This window comes from Babylonia areolata, chromosome 2, assembly GCF_041734735.1.
Source record: "Babylonia areolata isolate BAREFJ2019XMU chromosome 2, ASM4173473v1, whole genome shotgun sequence".
Lineage (NCBI taxonomy): Eukaryota > Metazoa > Mollusca > Gastropoda > Neogastropoda > Buccinidae > Babylonia > Babylonia areolata.
Genome location: NC_134877.1, coordinates 25,660,469 through 25,683,476, shown reverse-complemented (window position 1 = coordinate 25,683,476; position 23,008 = coordinate 25,660,469). Strand labels below are relative to the sequence as shown.

Here is a 23,008-nt window from a genome sequence, read left to right as displayed (position 1 = left end):
CTCGGTGTCCTCAAATAAAGGTTTAAATCCTTTTGCCAAGTTTAGTTAAAAAAAAAAAAAGTGTCATGTTTTCATTAATTTTGTTCCAAGTTTATCAGATTTGTCCAAAGACTGGTTTTAAACTTAACAATGAAGGTCTACATATCACTGATAAAGTGATATCATTGTTTATCACTGGATAATAATTTACTGCTTTATAGTCTCTTAGCTTCAAGGAGATGTCAAAGCCGACCCATCGAGTGATCCACACTCCACATCATAGAAATGTTTGGCTATAGGCTAAAAGCCTTTTGCCCTCGTAATCAGTGTCCATTTAAGTGCTTTTGGATCACTTGTTGTGAACAAACCCTTGTTTAAATCTGGCATAGTGTATACTATATTTATCTACAGCTCAGTAAAGATTTAACTCTGTGGAAAATACATGGTTCTTAAACTTTTTGTCAATGTGATTTTTGAAGGCGTTTACCGATGGTGCATTGATGGTGTCATAGGAAAGGTTATTCCACAGATTTATGATACGGTTAGTAAAGAACTTGTGGAACTGGTTAGTTACGAAATTAGTTTTGTTTATTTTGAAGTTGTGCCCTCGAGTTTTATCGTAGTTAGCCATAGTAAACAATGAAGAGGTGGTGCAAGGATCATAAATATTGTGCATGATCTTATATACTTCAATGAGATCACCTCTTAATCTTCTAAACTCAAGGCTAGGCATATTAAAAAGAGCCAGGCGCTCCTCATAACTAAGATCACGAGTACTAATAGTATTACTAATTATACACTTAGTAAATCAGCGTTGAACTCCTTCAATCATATTTATGTGCTTTTTAAGGTAAGGGCACCATACTGAGTTTCCATATTCGGGAGATTTATTAGTTACAGTTCTCACAAGAAGACCAGAAATTTGATTTCCCTTTTTCACTATATTATTTATATGTGCCTCAAAGCTTAGTTCTGGGTCCATCGTGATCCCTAAATCTCTTTCTGCTATTGTACTATCCATTGTTCGAGTTACCCCCTTTTCCTCTATCGTGTACTGATACTGTGGATTATTCTTTCCAAGGTGCAGAACTTTGCATTTCTCGCTGTTAAATTGCAACAGCCAAGTATTTGTCCATTTAACCAGATTATGTATACACATTTGCAAGTGATCTCTATCTTCTATATTTCGGATGGCACAGTAAGCCTTGGTGTCGTCTGCAAAAATTTTTACTTTACAATCTACCTCACCAGGCATATCATTTAATGATTTATAAAGTATATGAACAAGGTTGGGCCAAGAACACTACCTTGTGGTACACCACTAGTTACCTTAACCTTTGATGATTTACTACTATTTACACTTACAAACTGTGATCTTCCATTTAGAAAATCTCTGATCCACAATAGTAGCTTGCCTTTTATCCCATAGCCTCCTAGTTTATTCATGAGTCTGTGATGGGGAACTGTATCAAAAGCTTTCCTTAGATCAAGGTAGACTGCATCGACTGGTACCTTCTCATCTAGCATGACTAACCAATCTTGTAATGTAACAAGTAGTTGTGTAACACACGAGCGCCCTCTGGTAAATCCAAACTGTTCTCTAGATAACAGATCATGTTTGGTTAAATGTTGGCAGAGAGCGTCTCGAATAAAACCCTCAAAAACTTTACAGACAACTGATGTTAGACTGACTGGACGATAGTTACCCGCAGAATTTTTGTTACCTTTCTTAAAGATAGGACGTACTTCTGCTTCTTTCCAAGCTTTTGGTATTTCACCCTTAGCTAGTGTTCTATCAAACAAGATCTTAAGTGGGTGAGCAATAACTTCAGCAAGCTCTATTAATACTCGTGGGTGTATCTCATCAGGTCCTGGGGACTTTGATGGGTTTAGGCTCTTTAGAGCTTTTTTCATCTGTTCAACTGTGACCTCCACGTTGGAAATTTCAGTAACCTCTGTCTTACATGGAAACTCTGGGACATTTACGTTACTCTCCTCGGTAAAAACACTAGCAAAAAATCTGTTTAGCACAGCTGCCTTTTCTGAGTCATTTTGTGTTAAGGTACCATCTTCCTTTATTAGATTAGCAATTTGTTCTCTTGGCAGAGTTTTACTTGCAACATAACGGAAGAATCCTTTTGGATTATGCTTAGATTCTTTAGCTAATTTAGTTTCCTTAGCTTTCACATTTTTTCTTGACTCCCATGTTACCTGGTTTCTAGCACGTGCATACATTTTATAGTTCTCACTAGTGGGTTATTTCTTATATTTTTTAAAGGCTCTACGCTTTTGATGAATTTTATCTAAAAGTGACTGGGGAATGGGATCACATCTCTGTTTATTGGAGGGTCCTTGTTTGAATGATTTTTTTGGAATAAATTTGTTCATGGACTTTATTATTACATCATGAATAAGTTCCCAGGTTTCATCCACAGATGTCTCATTTTTCAAAAGGTCATCCCAGTTTATCTCACCTATGTAATGCTTCATGCCTTCGTAATCTCCTTTATCTAGTTGATATTTCACAGAGTGACCAGATGGATATTCCCACTTGATCTGAACATCAAAGTAGAGGGCAGAATGGTGGCTCTTCCCTAGAGGGGGCCAGTAGTTAAAGTTTGCTTTAAACAAAAATGTCAAAAAGAATATGTCTGACCTTCACATTCATAACACAATTCGCTAGTCAGGTCTTCATAGCCTACCCTGGATAGCTCGAAAAAAAAACACATAAAGGCAAGAGAGGGAGAGATGTGAAACTTACTCCTTGATGATGGCGTGTTCCTTTGTGTCCTCTGTTGTCTGACCATGGCCCCAATGGCGACTGCTGACGGTGCTGTGGCTGGGGCGTTCTAAAGGAGCAACGATTGAAAGGCATTCCAAACTGAGGAGACATTGTCCCTGATCCGAAAGGTCTCGTCATACCCATCTGCATTGGTGGTCGATGCGGCGGTGTATTACTGTTGAGCGGCGGTGTATGGTTATTCATCGGAGGAAAACTTGAATTTGGTCGTAGTGCAGGAGATCCCCAAGGAATAACTGGCGAAGAGTTTGGAGGAAAGCTTGGAGACTTTTGAGGATTCATCTTTTGAAAATAGTTCGCCTCTCGAACAGACTCAAATCACAAACACAACAACAAAACCTTTCTTAGCGAAGCGAAGACGAATGCACGCTACTTCCCAACCGCAGAATCTCCAAACAGGAAATAGCCAAATCTCATGAAAATATAAAAAATAGGGAACATTCAGAATAAGGATTACTGTTGTTTGAGCATACTGCAACTGTATTTCTCTGAAACAAGAACCCCAACAACAATGATGGAAAAACAAAACTCGTCCAAAATGCTAGTATAAAAACTGCATTTTGTTTTTATGGACCATTGTACTTATAGTCCTGTTAGGCTAAAAAAAAAAAGACATGTCCAGAGCTTGATCAACAACTAGAGCAACTTGAGCAGCGCATGGATTGATGACGTATTTCACATTGAGTTGCTCGAGAAGTGTTCTGAAAAAGACGCCAGTCGAGCTGAAACTAAGTACTCTGAGAAGTGCGAGAGCACTTTATGTTCTAGAGTTTCTGTATTATTGAACAGAACATTCCGAGAGTGAACAAAACCAGCTTTTGAAATTGCGTTATATTGACAGGTGACTGCACTTGTTTGTAAATCGACTGATTACCAATCGACCGTTTCACATATAAACACACCAGGCAGACCAGATGAGTAGATCCCACTTCTCAAATGGTTGTAGCACTGAACGCTTTTATCTGTCCATGTTGGGAAGATTTTGGGGGTGATTTGGTATTATATACCATCGACATATTATGTATTATTAAGATTGTGTTAAGTCTCTTATTCATCATTTCCTCATGAAAGAGTAAACATGTGTGACATTTAATTTGTAAAATTCTTGTAATGTTTTAGTAGATTTATTATTAATCATCCCAGTGTAGAACTTTCTGCTTTCAGGTGCATATAGCATATTGCTGTTTATGTGGTCTAACTAGTACTTTCTTCCCAATTCCCTTATAGTTAAAATTAAACTTCATGACTGACATCAGTTCATAGTTGTGTTAGTTCAAATGTAGCAAATATGCAGATGTGTGTTTCTGTGCATCACTGCATGTGTATTAGGTTTATAACTTTATTTGCTTATTTCTTCTTGCTCAAATGTAGCAAACATGAAGATGTGTGTTTGTGTGCATCACTGCATGTGTATTGGGTTTATAGCTTTGTTTATTTCTTCATCTAAGAATTTCCAAATGTCCAAGATAATCTTTCTGACAGTTGCAGACATTTGATTGATGCAAAGGTGTGACTGCAAAAATAAAAAGAAAAAAAAGAGAAAAAAAAGAGACAGATGAAATGATGAAGCTACCAAAGGAAAAAGAGCTGTTGCATGTAGAGCTGCCAGCATACGAATGTTTCTGGTCTCCAGAGTGACAAAGATAGTCGCAGCTTTGGGTATCAAGTCTAAAACTGTACCCAGACTTACAAATTGCAATAGTTTCAAAATTTCAGTTACGTGATAAAAAGTACAGTGTCAAAACTAGTATTTGTAGTAATCAGTTTGTGGTACAAGGCTGGATAGGCAATCAAGGTGTGTGTATTTGTGTGTGTTCGGGTTATTGCAAAGAAGTGAGACACTTCCCTGGGAGAGCAACACTAACTCAACACTGAGAAATTTAGTGGGATAAGAAACAAAGTTTGAGAGTTAAACTAAAGAAACACAATGCAATGGAATCATGTATTTACTAATTTAGTTAAAATATGATGCAACACAGTTCAGTATGATAGATACAGTACACAGTCCAGATTTTTCCGATACAGTGCACAGTCCAGATTTTTCCATCTACGTTGGTAAATACCTATATATATATATATATATATATATATATATATATATATATATATATATATGTATGTATGTATATATATATATATATATATATATATAGTGTGTGTGTGTGTATGTATAATATTATATATATATATATATATATATAATATGTATTTGTTACTCACTGAATTATTCATTGTTTCATACATATTGTCTTTGATACTTTTAACTGAAATTTGTATAAACAGTCTCATTTGAAATTATGACATGCATAAATGCTATTTACTTTTCCTTTCAAACATAGTGTTGTTTTTGTTTGACAGATGACCGTTGCCAGTAGATTTGAAAACAAAGTGACGGAGAGAAGCTGACAAGCTCAGCAAGATGCATCAGGCGATGCAAAACATGACAAAGGCGGTTCAGGACAAAGGTATACTGTGGTTACCTGTGGTCAAGATAATAATATGTATATATATATATATATCTATGTTATTCACACCACTAGTGCAAGGACCTAAAATTAAAAACATGCCATGTCGTTTATGCCAACATCCCTCAAAGCCAGATTGTTAACATAATCAACGAGGCTATACTTGTTGTCTAAGTTAAGTTTGTAATGAAAGGTTTGTTTACCTCCTGTAATTAAGACCAACTCAAAAGGCTTTTCATTATAGTTCAGTGTTTTGTGCCAACAGCAAAGTGAGAGCTGTATTATCAATGGTTTCTCCAGTCAATGGGAAACCATTTACAGCTTAGTCTTTTGTGAAGGACTATGACTCTCAAACTAGGAGGCAAAATTGGACTGGCTCTTAGTGCTGCAGCCTTGTGGGCTAGTTGGCCTTTGGGAACCATCCCAACGCCGACTGACCTAAAACCCTCATGGCCGAGAGAGTGGGGATGTAACTTGGGCAAGACACTCTCCACTATAATCAAATTCTATCCAAAATAGTCGGAACAGTTGTTGCCGCCTCGCTGTTCTGATGGTCATAGTTGGACACGGCTGACTATCATATATATATATATATATATATATATATATATATATATATATATATATATATATATATATATTGTTGTTAATTGTACTGTACATGTATGATATTACGCTTCTTTCCTTTCATTCAAGTTGAGTGCTTTGTTGTGGATGTGTTGTACCATGATGCAGCATTTCTCTTTCATGGTGTATTTTCATGGGCAGTGTCCCCGTCATTTCACGCCATGGAAATCAACTGCGAGCAACCCATCAATGCCATGGACATGAACAGAGACATGAGCCAGGCTGTGGTTGCTGGTCGAAATGGTAATTGGAACCATCATGCCTTTATGTATTTGTGTGTGTATGTGTGTGTGTTAATGAGTGTGTGTGTGTGTGTGTGTGTGTGCATGCGTGAGTGTGTGTGTACTGAGAGAGAGACAGACTGGTTTAATAATTTCTCATTAATGTGACAGTTGTTTTGGAGTGTGTGTGTGTGTGTGTGTGTGTGTGGGCATGCATGTGTGCATGTGTGTGTGTTCTGAGAGAGAGATAGAGACTGTTTTAATAATTTCTCGTTACAGTGAGTTGTTTTGGATTTACATGTGTTAGCAATATGTATATGTTAAGAGTTGTATTTCTTTTGCGTTTGCTTGCCTGCATACACATCTGTGTAATGTTAAGAGGTTTGTGTATGTGTGTGTGTGTGTGTGTGTGTGTGTAACAGATCTGATGTATTTGATACAAAGAAGTGTTGTTATGATATCTACAGCTACTTGATAAGCACAGATGTTCATTTTGAATAACTTATTGAGGATCTAAGCCAGTCTTTGGGATACGCATAAAGGCTCTATATACTATATTGTTTCTGTGATATATCATGCTCATGACGTTGTGCTTGAAATTGACTGCATTGTTTCTGCAGAAGATTCAGCCATGTATAAACACTGATTGATGATGATGATGTATTACAAATGTAAAAAAACCATTAGTTCAGGGAGGTGTGGTAATCAATCTCCTCGTGTTCTTTTGTGTCTCACTGACTTTTTTCATGTATGTTACTTTTCAGTGTTCAAAATTATTGCCATTGATGATGAACAGTTCGTGGAAATGGCAAATCTTCGAGTTGGCAAGCCAAAGAACATGAATCTGAACTACTCTGCAGCTGATGTTGCTTGGAATCATACTGATGGTACTACTTTAATTACTTGTATATATATATTTATGTACTTGTGTGTGGATGTGTGTGCGTGTGTGTGGTAGTTACTCATAATATGTGTGTGTGAGTTTATGTGCACATGCATTTTCTCTGTCATTGTTGGTCCTTTATGAATTTAGTAAAAGTTTATTTGGATGTTTTGAGCTTTATTTCATTTTAATGAAATGAGTTATTTTAGAACTTTAATTCTTTGAATATTAACATCATTGTTATGATGATAATATAATGATGATGATGGTGATTACCAGTACAGTTGTTTTTTTTGGTCAACTTCATCGAAACGGGCATGCTATAAAATTTTCTACGCTTTCCCATGCAGATTTGGTTCACTTTAATGCACAAATATGTAATGGTCATTTCATAAAAAAAATAGTATTGATATTTTAAGAACTGTAACTTTGTATGGCTGTAGTTATGTGGGGAAAAAAAGGTGATGGAAGTCATTGAAACTTGGATGTTACCACTAGACCAACATTCCATAGACATTAGCAGACTGTAGGTTTTTCATGCTGTTAAAGACAGATTGTGTATAGAATGAGACTGGATATTGTTTGCAAATATGCCTTTTCAAGGTCTTTCTGCTCTTCTGCTGATGATAGATCTTTTTGCATTCCCAAGAGAACTTTTAAGTTATTCAGCTGTCCGAACCTGGAATTCACTGTGTTTTTCAGACCCTCACGGTTCCTAACAAGTTTTAAGACAATCTTAAAACATTCTTTTTCAAGCAGTCTGTACATAATTAAGGCACTCCATTCCATATCTGTATTCTGTGAATCCACTTCTGGTTCTTCTATCTGTATAGGGTGTGTGTTTGTGTATGTGTGTGTGTGTGTGTGTGTGTGCATGTGTGTGTGTGTGTGTGTGTTGTTGTTGTTGTCTTCAGTTTAACATCTTTCCACTTGATGTGATATTAGATGAAAAAAACAAAAAACAAACAAACAAACAAAAAAAAAACCCACAAAAAACGTGGGGGTAGGGGCTGTCAGAGGGGGAGGGGTAAAAGTGTGTGTATGTGTGGAGGGTGAATAGGGAGAGACAACGCTAGGAAAAATGGAAACGTTATAAACGCCAACATCAAACGTGTGTGTGTGCGTGTGTGTGTGTGTGTATGTGTGTGTGTATGTGTGTGTGTGTGTGTGTGTGTGTGTGTGTATGTTTGTGTGTGTTTGTTTGTGTATTTGTGTGTGCTTATGTGCTCTGTGTCTGACTGATGTTTAAAAGCGCTGTTTCAATGTATTATTATTGTTGTTCATAATGGGGTTGTTTAAGAAGCATTTTAGGCCACTGTTGATGAAACACTGTTCCGTGTTTCAGAACACATGTTGGCATCGGCTGCCACTAATGGTGCTGTGGTGATCTGGAACCTCAACAAACAGGTCAAGTCCAAGCAAGGTACAGCTGTTCTTCATTCTCCGTTTCTGTTGTGCACTCACCACAATCAGTTAGTGACATTCAGCTGCTGTACACAGAGTGGGGGTTTATTTTCAATTGTTTTTTTGACTTGTGATGTGTAGGGGGAGTGAGGAGGTTTTATTTTGAACTAGAGTGTCTAATATATATATATATATATATATATATATATATAAATGTGATGAGAGAATGTGTTCTATGAAAAACAACTTTGATATGGAATGACTTTCCTTATTGAACTTATTTTAGTTCATGTTTACGTATTAATGTTTCTGACTAATATGAATCATATGATGTTACAGTAATTTTTTTTCAGTTAAAAAAGAAATAGAGTGGAACTGGAAGTATTTTGATGTGTCAATTATTGGGGTGTTATTTGCAGTGAACAAAGAAATATTTGCTCTTGTTGAATGTGATACATGTAGATCATTGTGTATACGAATGTTGGCTTGTTTGCATACTGTGTGGAAAGGCTAACTGGAAATCATGAAAGAGGACGCTGCATACATAAATACAAGGGAGGCTACTTATGGTAGGTACTTTCGATTTCTCTGCCTGAGCAGGGGTAGTATTTTGCACAGAACAGGAATTAGACCCCTATCAGAGTTTGCACCAGTGGGTCATGGTGAATATTTGTATTTGTATTTCTTTTTATCACAACAGATTTCTCTGTGTGAAGTTTGGGCTGCTCTCCCCAGGGAGAGTGCGTTGCTACACTACAGCGCCACCCATTTTTTTGTATTTTTTCCTGTGCGCAGTTTGATTTGTTTTTCCTATCAGAGTGGATTTTTCTAATGAATTTTGCCAGGAACAACATTTTTGTTGCTGTGGGTTCTTTTACGTGCGCTAAATGCATGCTGCACACGGGACCTCGGTTTATCATCTCATCCGAATGACTAGCGTCCAGACCACCACTCAAGGTCTTGTGGAGGGGGAGAAAATATCGGCGTCTGAGCCGTGATTCGAACCAGCGCGCTAAGATTCTCTTGCTTCCTAGGCGGACGTGTTACCTCAAGGCCATATGTCATGTTCAACTGAATTTTTTTGGAAAAAATTAGCCTTTAAAAGGATTTTATTTATTAGTATGGTAGACTGAACAAGTGTATATCTCTGTGGCTAGTACTAGAAGGAGAATGCCAAAGTGGTGTGCTGTGTTTGCAGATTTGGTCTTCACAGAACACAAGCGTTCAGTGAACAGGGTGGTTTTCCACACCACTGAGGCGTACCAGCTTCTTAGTGGCTCTCAGGATGGGACCATGAAACTGCATGTATGGGTTTTGTAAAATCAGCGAATGGATTGTGATCACGCCTAAATTTTAGCGCAATCGCCCAATTGAGCTATATAATTATGTGACCAGGTTGGAGACATAATTTGACAAAAAACAAGAACGCCAGAGAATCAACAGACAGACAGAAAATACAAAAAAACTTAGCCGTATGAAGAGCACATGAGTGATGATGGCTGCTGGAAAAAGAGGGCGCTAGTCAGGGGGGCAAAGGGGAGGTTACCTACTTCCGGAAGGTTATCGGCCACAGTTACTTTCATTTTCTCCGCATAGGTGGATAGTAGTTTGCACAGGACAGGAATGTCAGACCCCTGTCGGAGTCTGCACTAGTGGGTCATGGTAAATATTTTATTTAAACGTATTTTTAGACAGAAAATTTCCTTTTCATTTTATTTTTTAAGTAACTGGACAGGTGGCAACAGCTGAGCAGGTAAAGTATGGGCTTTCATTCTGGGGGGTCCCGGATTAGAATCCAGGTCATGGCGCCTGATTGGTAAAGGGTGGAGATTTTTTCCCCCATCTCCCAAGTCAACAGATGTGCAGACCTGCTAGTGCCTGAACCCCCTTTATGTGTATTCGCATGCAGAAGATCAGATAAATATGTTAGACTTTACCCTGTAATCCATGTTAGTGTTTGGTGGGTTATGGGAACAAGAATATACCCGGCATGCACACCCCTGAAAATGGACTGTGACTGTGAAAATGGCAGGGGTAAATACGGGCCTATAAGTTAAAAGCCCACTTGTGTACATACAAGTGGATGTCAGAATGTGGAAGTTGCAGCCCAGGAAGAAGAAGAAGAAGAAGAAGAAGAAGAAGAAGAAGAACCAGGGAAGCTTCATCTAGCTACGGTTTTTCTTACTTTTTGTATATTTCTGAGACTGAATTAAGATACACTAGACCTACAGATATGATTTATACTTAGTTTTTTTTAATTCAAACATCTGTATATTTATTTATGTGTATCATACAGAGAGCATGCATGCATGTCTGTGTATGTTTGTGCATGAATGAGATTGCTGCATGCATGTGGCGTGCATGCTGTGTGTGTGTGTGTGTGTGTGTGTGTGAGAGAGAGAGAGAGCTTTCTCAGTTGTGGATGCTCTGTGAATGTGTGTTGTATGTGTGTGTGTGTGTGTGTGTGTGTGTGTTAAGCTTGCATGTTTATACAATATTTATATGATGTGTGTGTTAAGCTTGCATGTTTATACAATATTTATATGATGTAGATGTTTATGTCTTGTAGGTGCTGAAGTCTAGTTGGTAATCTTACATGAATTCCTGTGAACTGTTTTTGGTTTTTTTTTCACTGTTGCTTGTGCTCCAGATGACAGTTTTTGACTGGTCTGTTTGAACGGATAATTGATTACTTGCTTTTGTGTTTCCTGTGCTGTGTGTCAAATAACCAATGCACACTGGCATATTTTCTGTTGCTGGAGATAATAAATCATTGCGTATTCTGTGTTTCCAGGATCTGCGCAGGAAGCAGGTAGCAGTGACGTACAAAGCCAACAGTTCAGAGAGTGTGCGAGACATCCAGTTCTGTCCTGCCAGTCTGGGATACTTCAGCTTCGCTGCTGCCTACGAGAATGGACTTGTGCAGGTGGCTGCTTTCGTCTTCTTTTCTTCTTCTTCTTCTTCTAGTTGATCACATAGACAACCTCAGTCTCTGCGATGAAGGCAGCTGTACACTGCTGGTGTCCTCCACACAGCCGTAGAGCTTCCGGATCACTGGAGTTGAGTTCCCGGCATGGGAACTTTTTTTCTCAAGGCCTGACTAAGCGCGTTGGGTTACGCTGCTGGTCAGGCATCTGCTTGGCAGATGTGGTGTAGCATATATGGATTTGTCCGAACGCAGTGAGGCCTCCTTGAGCTACTGAAACTGAAACTGGGTCAGTACCTCTTCCTGGGCACCTCATGGAGGGGCAGGTGCCAGTTGCATTGCTTGGTTCTAACTTTTTGACAGTTTACACGTGACTAAATGCCTACGTTGACCGAACTACGCCGTTGGTCAGTTCCATACTACACATAGTTAGTAATGGGTTACGACCGTACTAGGCTCTTTTGTCCGAGCAATGCAACTGGCTCCAGGACTGTAGCAGATGTCTGGCAGTCAGTCTCACAGGGGCACCGTGCTGAGTGACAAATGTGGAAATCATTTTTTTATTCTTATTATTTTTTTTGGTAAGATTCATTTAATTATGCGTACTGTGCTGTGACCCCCTGGTGCAGAACTCTGGCAGGGGTCTTCCCTGTGCAAACTACTACCCCACTGGCAAGGAGAAAACAAAAGTGGATGCGGCTAGTTACCTTCCCCATTATATTACCTCTCCTGTGTGTGTTTGTAGAGTGTCCTCTTCTTCTTGGTAAACATGTGTGTGTGCCTGCTTGTGTGTGTGTCTCAGTGTGTGCATTTTTGTGCGCTTTGTATCGGCCTGACTTGTTATTAATATTATAAAAGGCTTTGAGGTGTTTTAAAGTGCTGCCATAATATTCAGTCTATTGAGTGCATTGGGGTATATCAGCTAAATCCTCAAAATTAAAAAATAAAAAGAGAAATTTATTCACACTCAAGCAGCAGTGGTTTAAAAGCTGCATATATTACACAAAATAATTCACATGAAAAATAAAAACATTTTGAAATCAGTGGTACATAATATATTGAAAACATGACCTCAGGATATCAACACATGACAACAAAGCACAAAGCAACTCAAAACAGAAAACAAAAAAAATAAAAAATAAAATAAAATAAAGGTACAACAAAGATACACTATAAACACAACCCAAATCTACCAATAGTCATACTTATTTGTTGTCAGCATCATTTCCATTGAAACAACAGAAAGCTTCTCTTCATTGTCAGAATACAGCAGGAGCACAGCTTACTCTGCCATGTTCGCATCGCTGATTTCAGCCTCGTTTTTGCTGACACGGATGAATCTGAGTTGACAGGGTGGAGTTGACTGCTGCTCAGTTGTGTGCTACACACAAGATTCCAGCTTTGGGAAACTCATTGATGATCGTTTTGTTTTGCCTCGCTCCCAACTGCTTTCTCCAATGTCTAATTATAGATTCACTCGATCCAAGTTCATGTGCAGGTGCTTGGTTCCCTTTTTCAGTGGTCAGGTTGATTGTCTTCAGTTTGAATGCTGCATTCCCTCCGAAATCTGAGTATGACTGCATACATGGCAGGGGTAAAAACAGTCCTACACGTAAAAGCCTTTTAGTATTTATACAGATGAACATGGTAGTTGCAGTCCATGAACGGGAAAAAAAATCTGTCAGAGAGAAAATACGAAAAAACTTAGCCGTATGAAGAGCACAGGAACAGGAGTCATGATGGCTGCCGGAAAAAGAGGGCGCTAGTCAGGGGGGCAAAGGGGAGGTTACCTACTTCCGGGAGGTTATCGGCTGTAGCTACTTTCGTTTTCTCCGCATAGGCGGATAGTAGTTTGCATAGGACAGGAATATCAGACCCCTGTCGGAATCTGCACTAGTGGGTCATGGTAAGTATGTTATTTAAATGTGATTTTAGATAGAAAATTTCCTTTGTAAGCAATTTGTCGTGTTTTCAGCATGAAGGAAAAGTGTGGGCAAAAGCGATGTAGAATTGAATATTCCTGTTTGTGAACATTTGGGTGACAAATGTGAAATTAACACCATACAGTGAGCTCATTTGTGAAAAATTCTGAGGAGTCAAAACCAGTTTGGAGAGTCAGAGTGAAGCAAAGAACAGACTGGGGAATGTGGCAACAAACAGATTAGAGAAGGCTGCGAAACACTGAATCAGAAAAATCCACAAACAAGTGGCAATCCTTGTTTTAGCCGCTGGGTCAAGTCCAGGCGAAATGGTTTGGCTTATTGTCCAGATTTTACGATACATAAAAACGCTAGTAATATTATAACAGTTGATTACACACTACAGGTGATTTGTTTTTTTTATTTTGCTGTCTTTAGTTTTTCTATTTATTCTTACTTATAATTCTTATTACGACTGTTTCACGTTTGGCTCTAGATATTTGTGTGGATAAATTAGCAAGAGAAGAGTGTGTGCAGCATACTTTTTTCATGTGCCTTTGGGTGGGTGCATCTGAACCACCAACACTTTTCTTCCAGTGCCTGTGGAGATTTGTGTATTTCACAGAGTGTTTTTTTTTATTTTTTATTTTTTTATTCTTTGCTTATAACAGAGTGCATGTACAGCATCAGTTTTCCCATTGTGCCTGTGGGAATGGCATGTGCTTGGCACCAGAGTATTTTCTGTGCCTTTAGAAGTGTGCATGCATAACTTCACTGTTTCACTGAAGATTGCTCACTGTGTTTTGCACATGTTGTTTGTTCCAGCTATGGGACATGCGTCGCCCTGACCGGTGTGAGAAGCATTTCACGGCGCACAATGAACCGGCCTTTGCCATCGACTGGCACCCCGAGGACAAAAACTGGCTGGCCACTGCTGGCCGCGACAAGATGATCAAGGTGAGTGTTGGGTCTTTGTTAGTGGTCAGCTGTGGACAGGAGGAAGGCAGCAGAATGGTTGAGATGCATATATGCCACTACAGTGCCTGTGAGGGTCTGGGTTCGAATCCCTGTCTTACCCTTTCTCCCAAGTGTGATAGGAAAAATCAAACTCAGTGTCTAGTCGTTCAAATGAGATAATAAACCGAGGTTCTGTGTGCAGCATGCACTTGGCACACTGAAAGAGAACCCATTGCAGCATTAGTGATGCCCTCTAGCAAAATTTTGTAGAAGAAAAATCACTGTGATAATTACACAAATGTATATATATTTGCATGTCTGCACTAGTGGGTCACGGTAAGTATGTTAGATAAACGTAATTTTATGAAAAAAATTTCCTTATGCATACACTCAAGGCCTGACTAGCATGCTGGGTTTAGCTGCTGGTCAGGCATCTGCCTAGCATATATGTATTGTATACAGATTTTTCCAAATTCTGTGATATCTTCTTTTTTAATTGAAACTGGACTGTTTGTGGAGGAAGACTTATCAATAGCTGCAACACTTGACCAGCTGATTCCAGATGTCGTTTTACTCTCCATATGTATATATGTACCACTGTTGAGACATCCAAACAAAATATTTATATAAGGTAGTTAACTGATGGCATTTATGAAGATATCGGAAGTCATTTTACAACAGTGACTTGACCAGTATCCAACCTGGATATCTGACAGTGTCAAAAATGAAACCATTTAATGTGAAGTGATTGTCAGGTTGAGCATCGCAGGATAGTATCATAAAGAGGGAGAGAGAAATACAAATACAGATACGGATATTTTATTCAGTACAGGCCATGGCCCGTCATGAAGGGTTGGTGTAAATAAGCATTTCAAATGTATGAATAAACAACACAGTTACTGGCATGGAGAGGGAGATACAGACCGTGAGAAATGTAAAGAAGAGCTGGCCCCTCATGAAGGGGTGGTGTGAACAAGCATTTCAAAGGTATAGAAAAACAACACAGTTACCAGCGTGGAGAGAGGGATACAGACAGTGAGATAGATGTACAGAAGATTACCACACCCACCACTTCCCTGTGTCAGGTATGGGATGTCAGCAAGTGACCAGCAGGGACAGAGAGATACAGACAGTGAGAGATGGCCTGGAGGTAATGCATCCACCTGGGAAGTGAGAGAATCTGAGTGCACTGGTTCGAATCCTGGCACAGTCACCAGAATTTTCTCCCCCTCCACTAGACCTTTTTTTTTTTCTGAGTGGTGATCTGGATGCTAGTCATTGGGATGAGATGATAGGCCGAGGTCCTGTGTGCAGCATGCACTTAGCGCATGTAAAAAAAACCCAAGGCGACAGAAAGTTTGTCCCTGGCAAAAATCTGTAGAAAAATCCGCATTGATAGAAAAACAAATAAAAATTACCTGCAGGTAGGGGGAAAAAAAAAAGAAAAGAAAAAAAAAGGGTGGCACTCTCAGTGTCACGCTGTCCTTGGGGAGCCTGAATTTCACACAGAGAAATCTGTTGTGACCAAAAAGAGCAATACAATACAATAGAATGTAAAGAAGAGCGCCACACCCACCACTTTCCCTGTGTGGTGCCAGGTGTGGGACGTCAGCAAGCAGCCGGCCTCTCTGATGTACACGGTGCAGACCATTGCCTCGGTGGGCCGCATCAAGTGGCGGCCGCAGCGCCGCTTCCACATTGCCAACTGCTCTCTGCTGCTGGACCATAGCATTAATGTGTGGGACATACGCCGGCCCTACATCCCTTTTGCCTGCTTCGATCAGCACAAAGATGTGGCCACATGTAGGTGATGTGTGTGTGTGTGTGTGTGTGTGTGTGGTAGGGTGGTGTTGTTTGTGTGTGTGAGTGTGTGTGTGTGTGTGTAAGGGTTAAGTGTGTGTGTGTAACGTGCGCTGCCCCTATGTTCCTTTCACCTACTTTGATCAGAACAAAGATGTGGACACCTGTAGGTGATGTGTGCGTCTGTGTGTGGTGGGGTGGAGTGGTGTTATGTTGTGTATGTGAGTGTCTATGTGTGTGTGTGTGTGTGTAGGGGTTAAGCGTGTGTGTGTTTTTTTAGGAGCTGCCCCTACATCCCTTTTGCCTGCTTCGATCAGCACAAAGATGTGGCCACGTGTAGGTGATTTGTGTGTGGTAGGATGGAGTGGTTTTGTGTGTTGTGTGTGTGTGAGTGAGTTTGTATGTGTGTGTGTGTGTGTGTGTGTGTATGGGTTAAGTGTGTGTGTGTGTAACGTGCGCTGCCCCTATATTCCTTTCACCTACTTTGATCAGAACAAAGATGTGGACACCTGTAGGTGATGTGTGCGTCTGTGTGTGGTGGGGTGGAGTGGTGTAATGTTGTGTTGTGTATGTAAGTGTCTGTGTGTGTGTGTGTGTGTAGGGGGTTAAGTGTGTATGCGTGTGTGTGTAGGGGTTAAATGTGTGTGTGTGTTGGGGTTAAGCATGTGTGTGTGTTTTTTATGAGCTTCCCCTACATCCCTTTTGCCTGCTTCGATCAGCACAAAAACATGGCCACGTGTAGATGATGTGTTTGGTGTGGCAGGGTGGGGTTGGGTTGGGTTGTGTGTGTGTGTGTGTGTGTGTGTGTGTGTGTGTGTGTGTGTGTGTGTAGTGGAGTGGTGTTGAGTTGTGTGTGTGTGTGTGTGTAGGGTGTATGTGTGTGTGTGTGTGTGTGTGTGTGTGTGTGTGGTAGAGTGGTGTTGAGTTGTGTGTGTGTGTGTGTGTGGTGGAGTGGTGTTGAGTTGTGTGTGTGTGTGTGTGTTTGTGTGTGTGTTTGTGTAGGGTGTATGTGTATATCACATACGCTGGCCCTACATCCCTTGTGTTTGTGATTGTGGCATTGTGGGGTGGAGGGGTGTAGTGTGTTATGTAGGTGTTCATGTGTGTGTGTGTGTGTGTGTGTGTGTGTAGGGGTTAAGTATGTGTGTGTTTTACATGTGCTGCCTTTCACCTGCTTTGATCAGAACATAGATGCGGCCACATATGTGCGGGTGTGTTTTGTGGGGGGTGGAGGATGGGTTGTGTGTGTGAGTATGTAGGTGTGTGTGCTTGTAGGGCAAGAACATACCCAGCATACACCTTCCCCGCCCCCCCCCGAAAATGGAGTATGGCTGCCTACATGGCGGGGTAAAAACAGTTATGCATGTAAAAGCCCACTCGTGTACATACGAGTGAATGTGGGAGCTGCAGCCCATGAACGAAGAAGAAAAAGAAGATGATTTGATTTGATTTGGTTTGGTTGGGACCTGCAGGTGTGCAGTGGAAGGACCTGCACGTTCTGCTGAGCACGGGGAAAGACAGCATGCTGATACAGCATGTGTTCAACGACGCCAAGCGGCCTGGCGACCACGTCATTCCCTCCGGGGTGGACATCAGTGTGTACGGGGACATCAGCCTGGCCTTCAGGGACAACAACTCCAGTGAGTGGTGACAACTCCTTGGGATCATTTTCTTCCATGCCTGTTTGTGTTTGTTGAGTGTGTTAAAAGGTGACATGGTCTTTTATAATTGTTATGAAGTTAGAACAGACATGATTTTATATTACTGTTTGTAAATTTGTGATGCAGCAAGTTTCTTCTTCTTCTTGTTCGCCTCTTCACAGTGTCAGTCCAGCCCGTCTGATGAATGACGTCGTCCTCTCCAAGTTCTGTCTGGAGCTGTGGAGCTTATGAAGCAAGATAAAACATATGCAATCTTTTACCACTCTGAGAAAATTGGTTAGGAATCAAAGTAAAACAGAGATATATTTCAACAGTTATTTGTAGGTCAAGTAAAGAATGCAGAATAATTATTATGGATGATGATTCACACACCACTGTAACAAGTCAGTGGACTTCAGTGAAGATGAAAAGTCCAGTTTGGTGAATTGTTTCTCTCATTCTGTCCGGCCACAACAGCTGTAACTCTCTCTTGTCTGATTTGCCTGCTTCATCCATTCACCCCCATCACTGCATAAAAAATCTACCACATGACTCGTCCTCAGAAAGAAAAAAACCTTAGCATATCACTTCTCTCTTGCAATCTCTCCACTGATCCCTGCCTCACACAGACTAAAATACAAGAGCAGCACTCTCTGTCATAAATGTGTCAATGAATCTGTCCCATCCTGTTTATTGATGTGAATGCCCTCACCTCTACACCCCATCTCGCTCTCTTTAATCGCAGATCCTCTCTGCTACGGTGTTCCCAGATTCAAGCACTCCACAATTGTCTGCGCTCTTTCTCAGTCCCTGGAGCTTACACTTGGAACAATCTCTGTCTTAGATTTTATCAGATCCCTGCACTGAGCTCTTTCAAGTCTGTCCTTAAAACCCACTTCTTTCAAAAAATAGCCCTTCACTCCCTCCAACTTTTCAACTGTAGTTTCTCCAGCTTTCTTTCTGCATGTATTTGTAAGTTTTGTCCTTAATCCCTTTGGTTCAAGAGTTATGCATACTTGTAAAATTTGTGAGTGAAAGTGCTTTGGTTTGTCTCCGTGCAAGATTCACCACTATACAAATTCATCATTTATTATTCATCTGTCTATTCTTTGTTTGGTTGAGATTTGTTTCTGTTGTACACTATTCATTTGTTGTTTCTTGATGAACTGTTTGCTGTGTGAAGTGTCTGTGTTGTACATTATTCGTTTGTTATTTCTTGATTAACTGTTTGCTATGACAAGTGTCTGTTGTACATTATTCGTTTGTTATTTCTTGATTGTTGTGAGAAGTGTTTGTATTGTACATAATTCGTTTGTTATTTCTTGATTAACTGTTTGCCGTGAGAAGTGTCTGTGTTGTACATAATTCATTCATTATTTAATTACACATACTTAACCGTGACCCACTAGTGCAGACTCCGGTTCATTATTTCTTGATTAACTGTTTGCCGTGAGAAGTGTCTGTTCTGTACATGATTCATTTGTTGTTTCTTGATTAACTGCTGTGAGAAGTGTCTCTGTTGTGCATTATTCATTTGTTAGTTCTTGGTGGATTGTTTGTGTTGTACATAGTTCGTTAGTTATTTCTTGATTAACTGTTTGCCATGAGAAGTGTCTGTGTTGAACATTGTTAATTTGGTAGTTCTTGATAGATTGTTTGTGTTGTGCATTATTCATTCATTATTTCTTGATTTACTGTTTACTGTGAGAAGTGTCTGTCTTGTACATAATTCATTCATTAGTTCTTGATTAACTGTTTGCTGTGAGAAGTGTCTGTTGCTGTGACAAGTGTCTGTGTTGCTGTGACAAGTGTCTGTGTGACAAGTGTCTGTGTTGCTGTGACAAGTGTCTGTGTTGCTGTGACATGTGTCTGTGTTGCTGTGACATGTGTCTGTGACAAGTGTCTGTGTTGCTGTGACAAGTGTCTGTTGCTGTGACAAGTGTCTGTTGCTGTGACAAGTGTCTGTGTTGCTGTGACAAGTGTCTGTGTTGCTGTGATGTCTGTGTTGCTGTGACAAGTGTCTGTGTTGCTGTAACAAGTGTCTGTATGACAAGTGTCTGTGTTGCTGTGACAAGTGTCTGTGTTGCTGTGACAAGTGTCTGTTGTTGTGACAAGTGTCTGTGAGAAGTGTCTGTGTTGCTGTGACTAGTGCCTGTGTTGCTGTGACTAGTGCCTGTGGTACTGTGACAAGTGTCTGTGTTGCTGTGACAAGTGGCTGTGTTGCTCTGACAAGTGTCTGTGTTGCTGTGACAAGTGTCTGTTTGTCTGTGTTGCTGTGACAAGTGTCTGTGTTGTTGTGTTGCTGTGACAAGTGCCTGTGTTGCTGTGACAAGTGTCTGTGTTGCTGTGACAAGTGTCTGTGTTGTTGTGACAAGTGCCTGTGTTGCTGTGACAAGTGTCAGTGTTGCTGTGACAAGTGTCTGTGTTGCTGTGACAAGTGTCTGGTGTTGCTGTGACAAGTGTCTGTGTGGCTGTGACAAGTGTCTGTGAGAAGTGTCTGTGTAGCTGTGACAAGTGTCTGTGTGGCTGTGACAAGTGCCTGTGTTGCTGTGACAAGTGTCTGTGTGGCTGTGACAAGTGCCTGTGTTGCTGCGACAAGTGTCTGTGTTGTTGTGACAAGTGCCTGTGTTGTTGTGACAAGTGTCTGTGTTGTTGTGACAAGTGTCTGTGTTGCTGTGACAAGTGCCTGTGTTGTTGTGACAAGTGTCTGTGTTGTTGTGACAAGTGTCTGTGTTGCTGTGACAAGTGTCTGTTTTGTGTGTGACAAGTGTCTGTGTGTCTGTGACAAGTGTCTGTACAAGTGTCTGTGTTGCTATGACTAGTGTCTGTGTTGTTGTGACAAGTGTCTGTGTTGCTGTGACAAGTGTCTGTGTTGCTGTGACAAGTGTCTGTGTTGCTGTGTTGTTGTGACAGGTGTCTGTGTTGCTGTGACAAGTGTCTGTGTTGTGTGTGACAAGTGTCTGTGTGTCTGTGACAAGTGTCTGTACAAGTGTCTGTGTTGCTATGACTAGTGTCTGTGTTGTTGTGACAAGTGTCTGTGCTGCTGTGACAAGTGTCTGTGTTGCTGTGACAAGTGTCTGTGTTGCTGTGTTGTTGTGACAAGTGTCTGTGTTGCTGTGACAAGTGTCTGTGAGAAGTGTCTGTGTTGTTGTGACAAGTGTCTGTGAGAAGTGTCTGTGTTGCTGTGTGAAAAAGGAAAAGAAAGCAGTAGCAGGACGTCCATGTTTGGGCGAAAGGCATCGCAGTCACGCAGCGAGCAGTTCTTCTCCCTGGCCAGCAGTGCTGTGACTGTGTTCCAGCAGATAGCAGAGCCGCTAGAGACATCTGTGAGTGAAGGCACTTACTTTTTTTTTTTTTTTTTTTTGTCTAGCTTAAGCCTTCTGTTCTATTGCAGACAAGAAATTTGTACTGTTAAAAACATATTTTATGTGTGTTCTAGTTCAAGCCTTCAGCTTCATTGCAGACAAGAAGTTTATACTGTAAAAAAAAAAAATGTTTTCATCATGAACTTGTTTACATTACTGTTTACTTGGCTTAATTTCATTAATGCATGGTATGACTAGGTAAAGAAACAAAAAAAATGTGTCCTTGTTTAACATAATGATTAGGGTTAAATGACTGTCTGTATGTATTTCATGACATCACCAGTTTTGAGATGTGAAACTGAAGTTTTGTTCATTTATGATTTAAAGTTACACCCCTGTTGCTCTTTAAAAGTCAGTGCAAAGTTTCCTCAGACAAGGCAAGAAGTTTAAATTCACAAGCCCCCAAGTGACTTTGAACCATTACGCAGACACATTTTTGACTCACATCATACAAATGAAAGAAAAGGCCTCAAGCTAAGACAAAGTCTTCGAGGCTTTTCAGACAGAAACAGGAGAAAACGTTGGGGCAGCAGCAGTTAGCGGTGGTGGTGGTGGTGGTGATGGTGGTGGTGCGCCCAGCGAGGTTAGCAGTGAGGCGTACGATGAAGTTGACGGTGACACAGAAGACACATCTGCTGTGCATACTCCCCGGGGCGCGTGGGGCCAGGATGTGGTCAGCCAGGACGTGTCCATGGGAAGCTTCTTGGAGTTGGCCCGGCGGTACCACCTGAAGGGACAGAGCACCGAGGAGCTGTGCCGCCACAACTCCGCTGTCGGGGCCGCTGTCAATAAGCACCAGGTGTGTGTGGTTTTCACAATAATATATATATATATATTTTTAAAAACGTCTAGGGCTTATGAAATTGGATGGATTCTCACCTGAGTTTAATCCTTTTTGTTTTAAACATCTAGGATTTATTTTTAAGATTAGACGTAAATGCTCACAATAATAATAATAATAATAATGATATTAACAGTGATACTACTACTGGTTCTGCTATTACTACTACTGATGATATTGGATGGGTTCTCACCTGAATTTGATCCTTTTGTTTTAAACGTCTAGGATTTATTTTTAAGATGAAGCGTAAATGCTCACAATAATAATAATAATAATAATAATATTAACAGTGATACTACTACTGGTAATTCTGCTGCTACTACTACTAATGATATTGGATGGATTCTCACCTGAGTTTGATCCTTTTGTTTTAAACGTTTAGGATTTATTTTTAAGATTAGGCGTAAATGCTCACAATAATAATGATGATATTAACAGTGATACTATTACTGGAAGTTCTGCTACTACTACTACTAATGGTATTGGATGGATTCTCACCTGAGTTTTCTGAGTTTGATCCCTTATGTTTTAAATGCCTAGGGTTTAATTTTTTTAAGATTAGGCATAAATGTTCACACTACTACTACTACTACTACTGCCACTACTACTTCTACTACTATTAACAGTGATACTACAGCTGGTAGTTCTACTACTACTTCTACTACTACTATTAATATTGGATGGATTCTCACCCAAGTTTCCTGAATTGATCCCCAGTTTCGGCGCACCTGGTGACAGGCGCAGTAGTCGAGTGGTCAAAGTGTTGGACTTTAAGTCTGAGGGTCCTGGGTTCGAAGCTCGGTGAGGGCACCTGGTGGGTAAAGGGTGGAGATTTTTACGATCTCCCAGGTCAACATATGTGCAGATCTGCTAATGCCTGAACCCTCTTCGTGTGTATACGCAAGCAGAAGATCAAATACGCACGTAAAAGATCCTGCGTTCGGTGGGTTATGGAAACAAGAACATACCCAGCATGCACACCCCCGGAAGCGGAGTATGGCTGCCTACATGGTGGGGTAAAAACGGTCATACATGTAAAAGCTCACTCGTGTACATTCGAGTGAACATGGGAGTTGCAGCCCATGAACGCAGAAGAAGAAGAAGAAGGCCCACCTGGTGGGTGAAGGTCGGAGATTTTTCCGATCTCCCAGGTCAACATATACATGTTCACACCTGCTAGT

At 40.5% G+C, this 23,008-nt stretch overlaps 1 protein-coding gene across 1 annotated transcript in view; it reads left to right on the top strand.

Moving 5' to 3' along the window:
* Positions 1 to 3,481: 3,481 nt before the first annotated feature.
* The window catches only part of LOC143299536 (GATOR2 complex protein WDR24-like), a 35,000-nt gene continuing 15,473 nt past the window's right edge, over positions 3,482 to 23,008 (top strand). The window contains exons 1-12 of the mRNA XM_076612811.1: positions 3,482 to 3,620; positions 5,138 to 5,244; positions 6,013 to 6,114; positions 6,857 to 6,979; positions 8,321 to 8,398; positions 9,578 to 9,684; positions 11,174 to 11,305; positions 14,050 to 14,181; positions 15,780 to 15,984; positions 17,454 to 17,621; positions 20,817 to 20,947; positions 21,654 to 21,785. Of these exons, the coding sequence (XP_076468926.1) occupies positions 5,199 to 5,244; positions 6,013 to 6,114; positions 6,857 to 6,979; positions 8,321 to 8,398; positions 9,578 to 9,684; positions 11,174 to 11,305; positions 14,050 to 14,181; positions 15,780 to 15,984; positions 17,454 to 17,621; positions 20,817 to 20,947; positions 21,654 to 21,785 (1,356 nt within the window). The 5' untranslated portion in view covers positions 3,482 to 3,620; positions 5,138 to 5,198. The remainder of the gene's footprint in view (positions 3,621 to 5,137; positions 5,245 to 6,012; positions 6,115 to 6,856; positions 6,980 to 8,320; positions 8,399 to 9,577; positions 9,685 to 11,173; positions 11,306 to 14,049; positions 14,182 to 15,779; positions 15,985 to 17,453; positions 17,622 to 20,816; positions 20,948 to 21,653; positions 21,786 to 23,008) is intronic.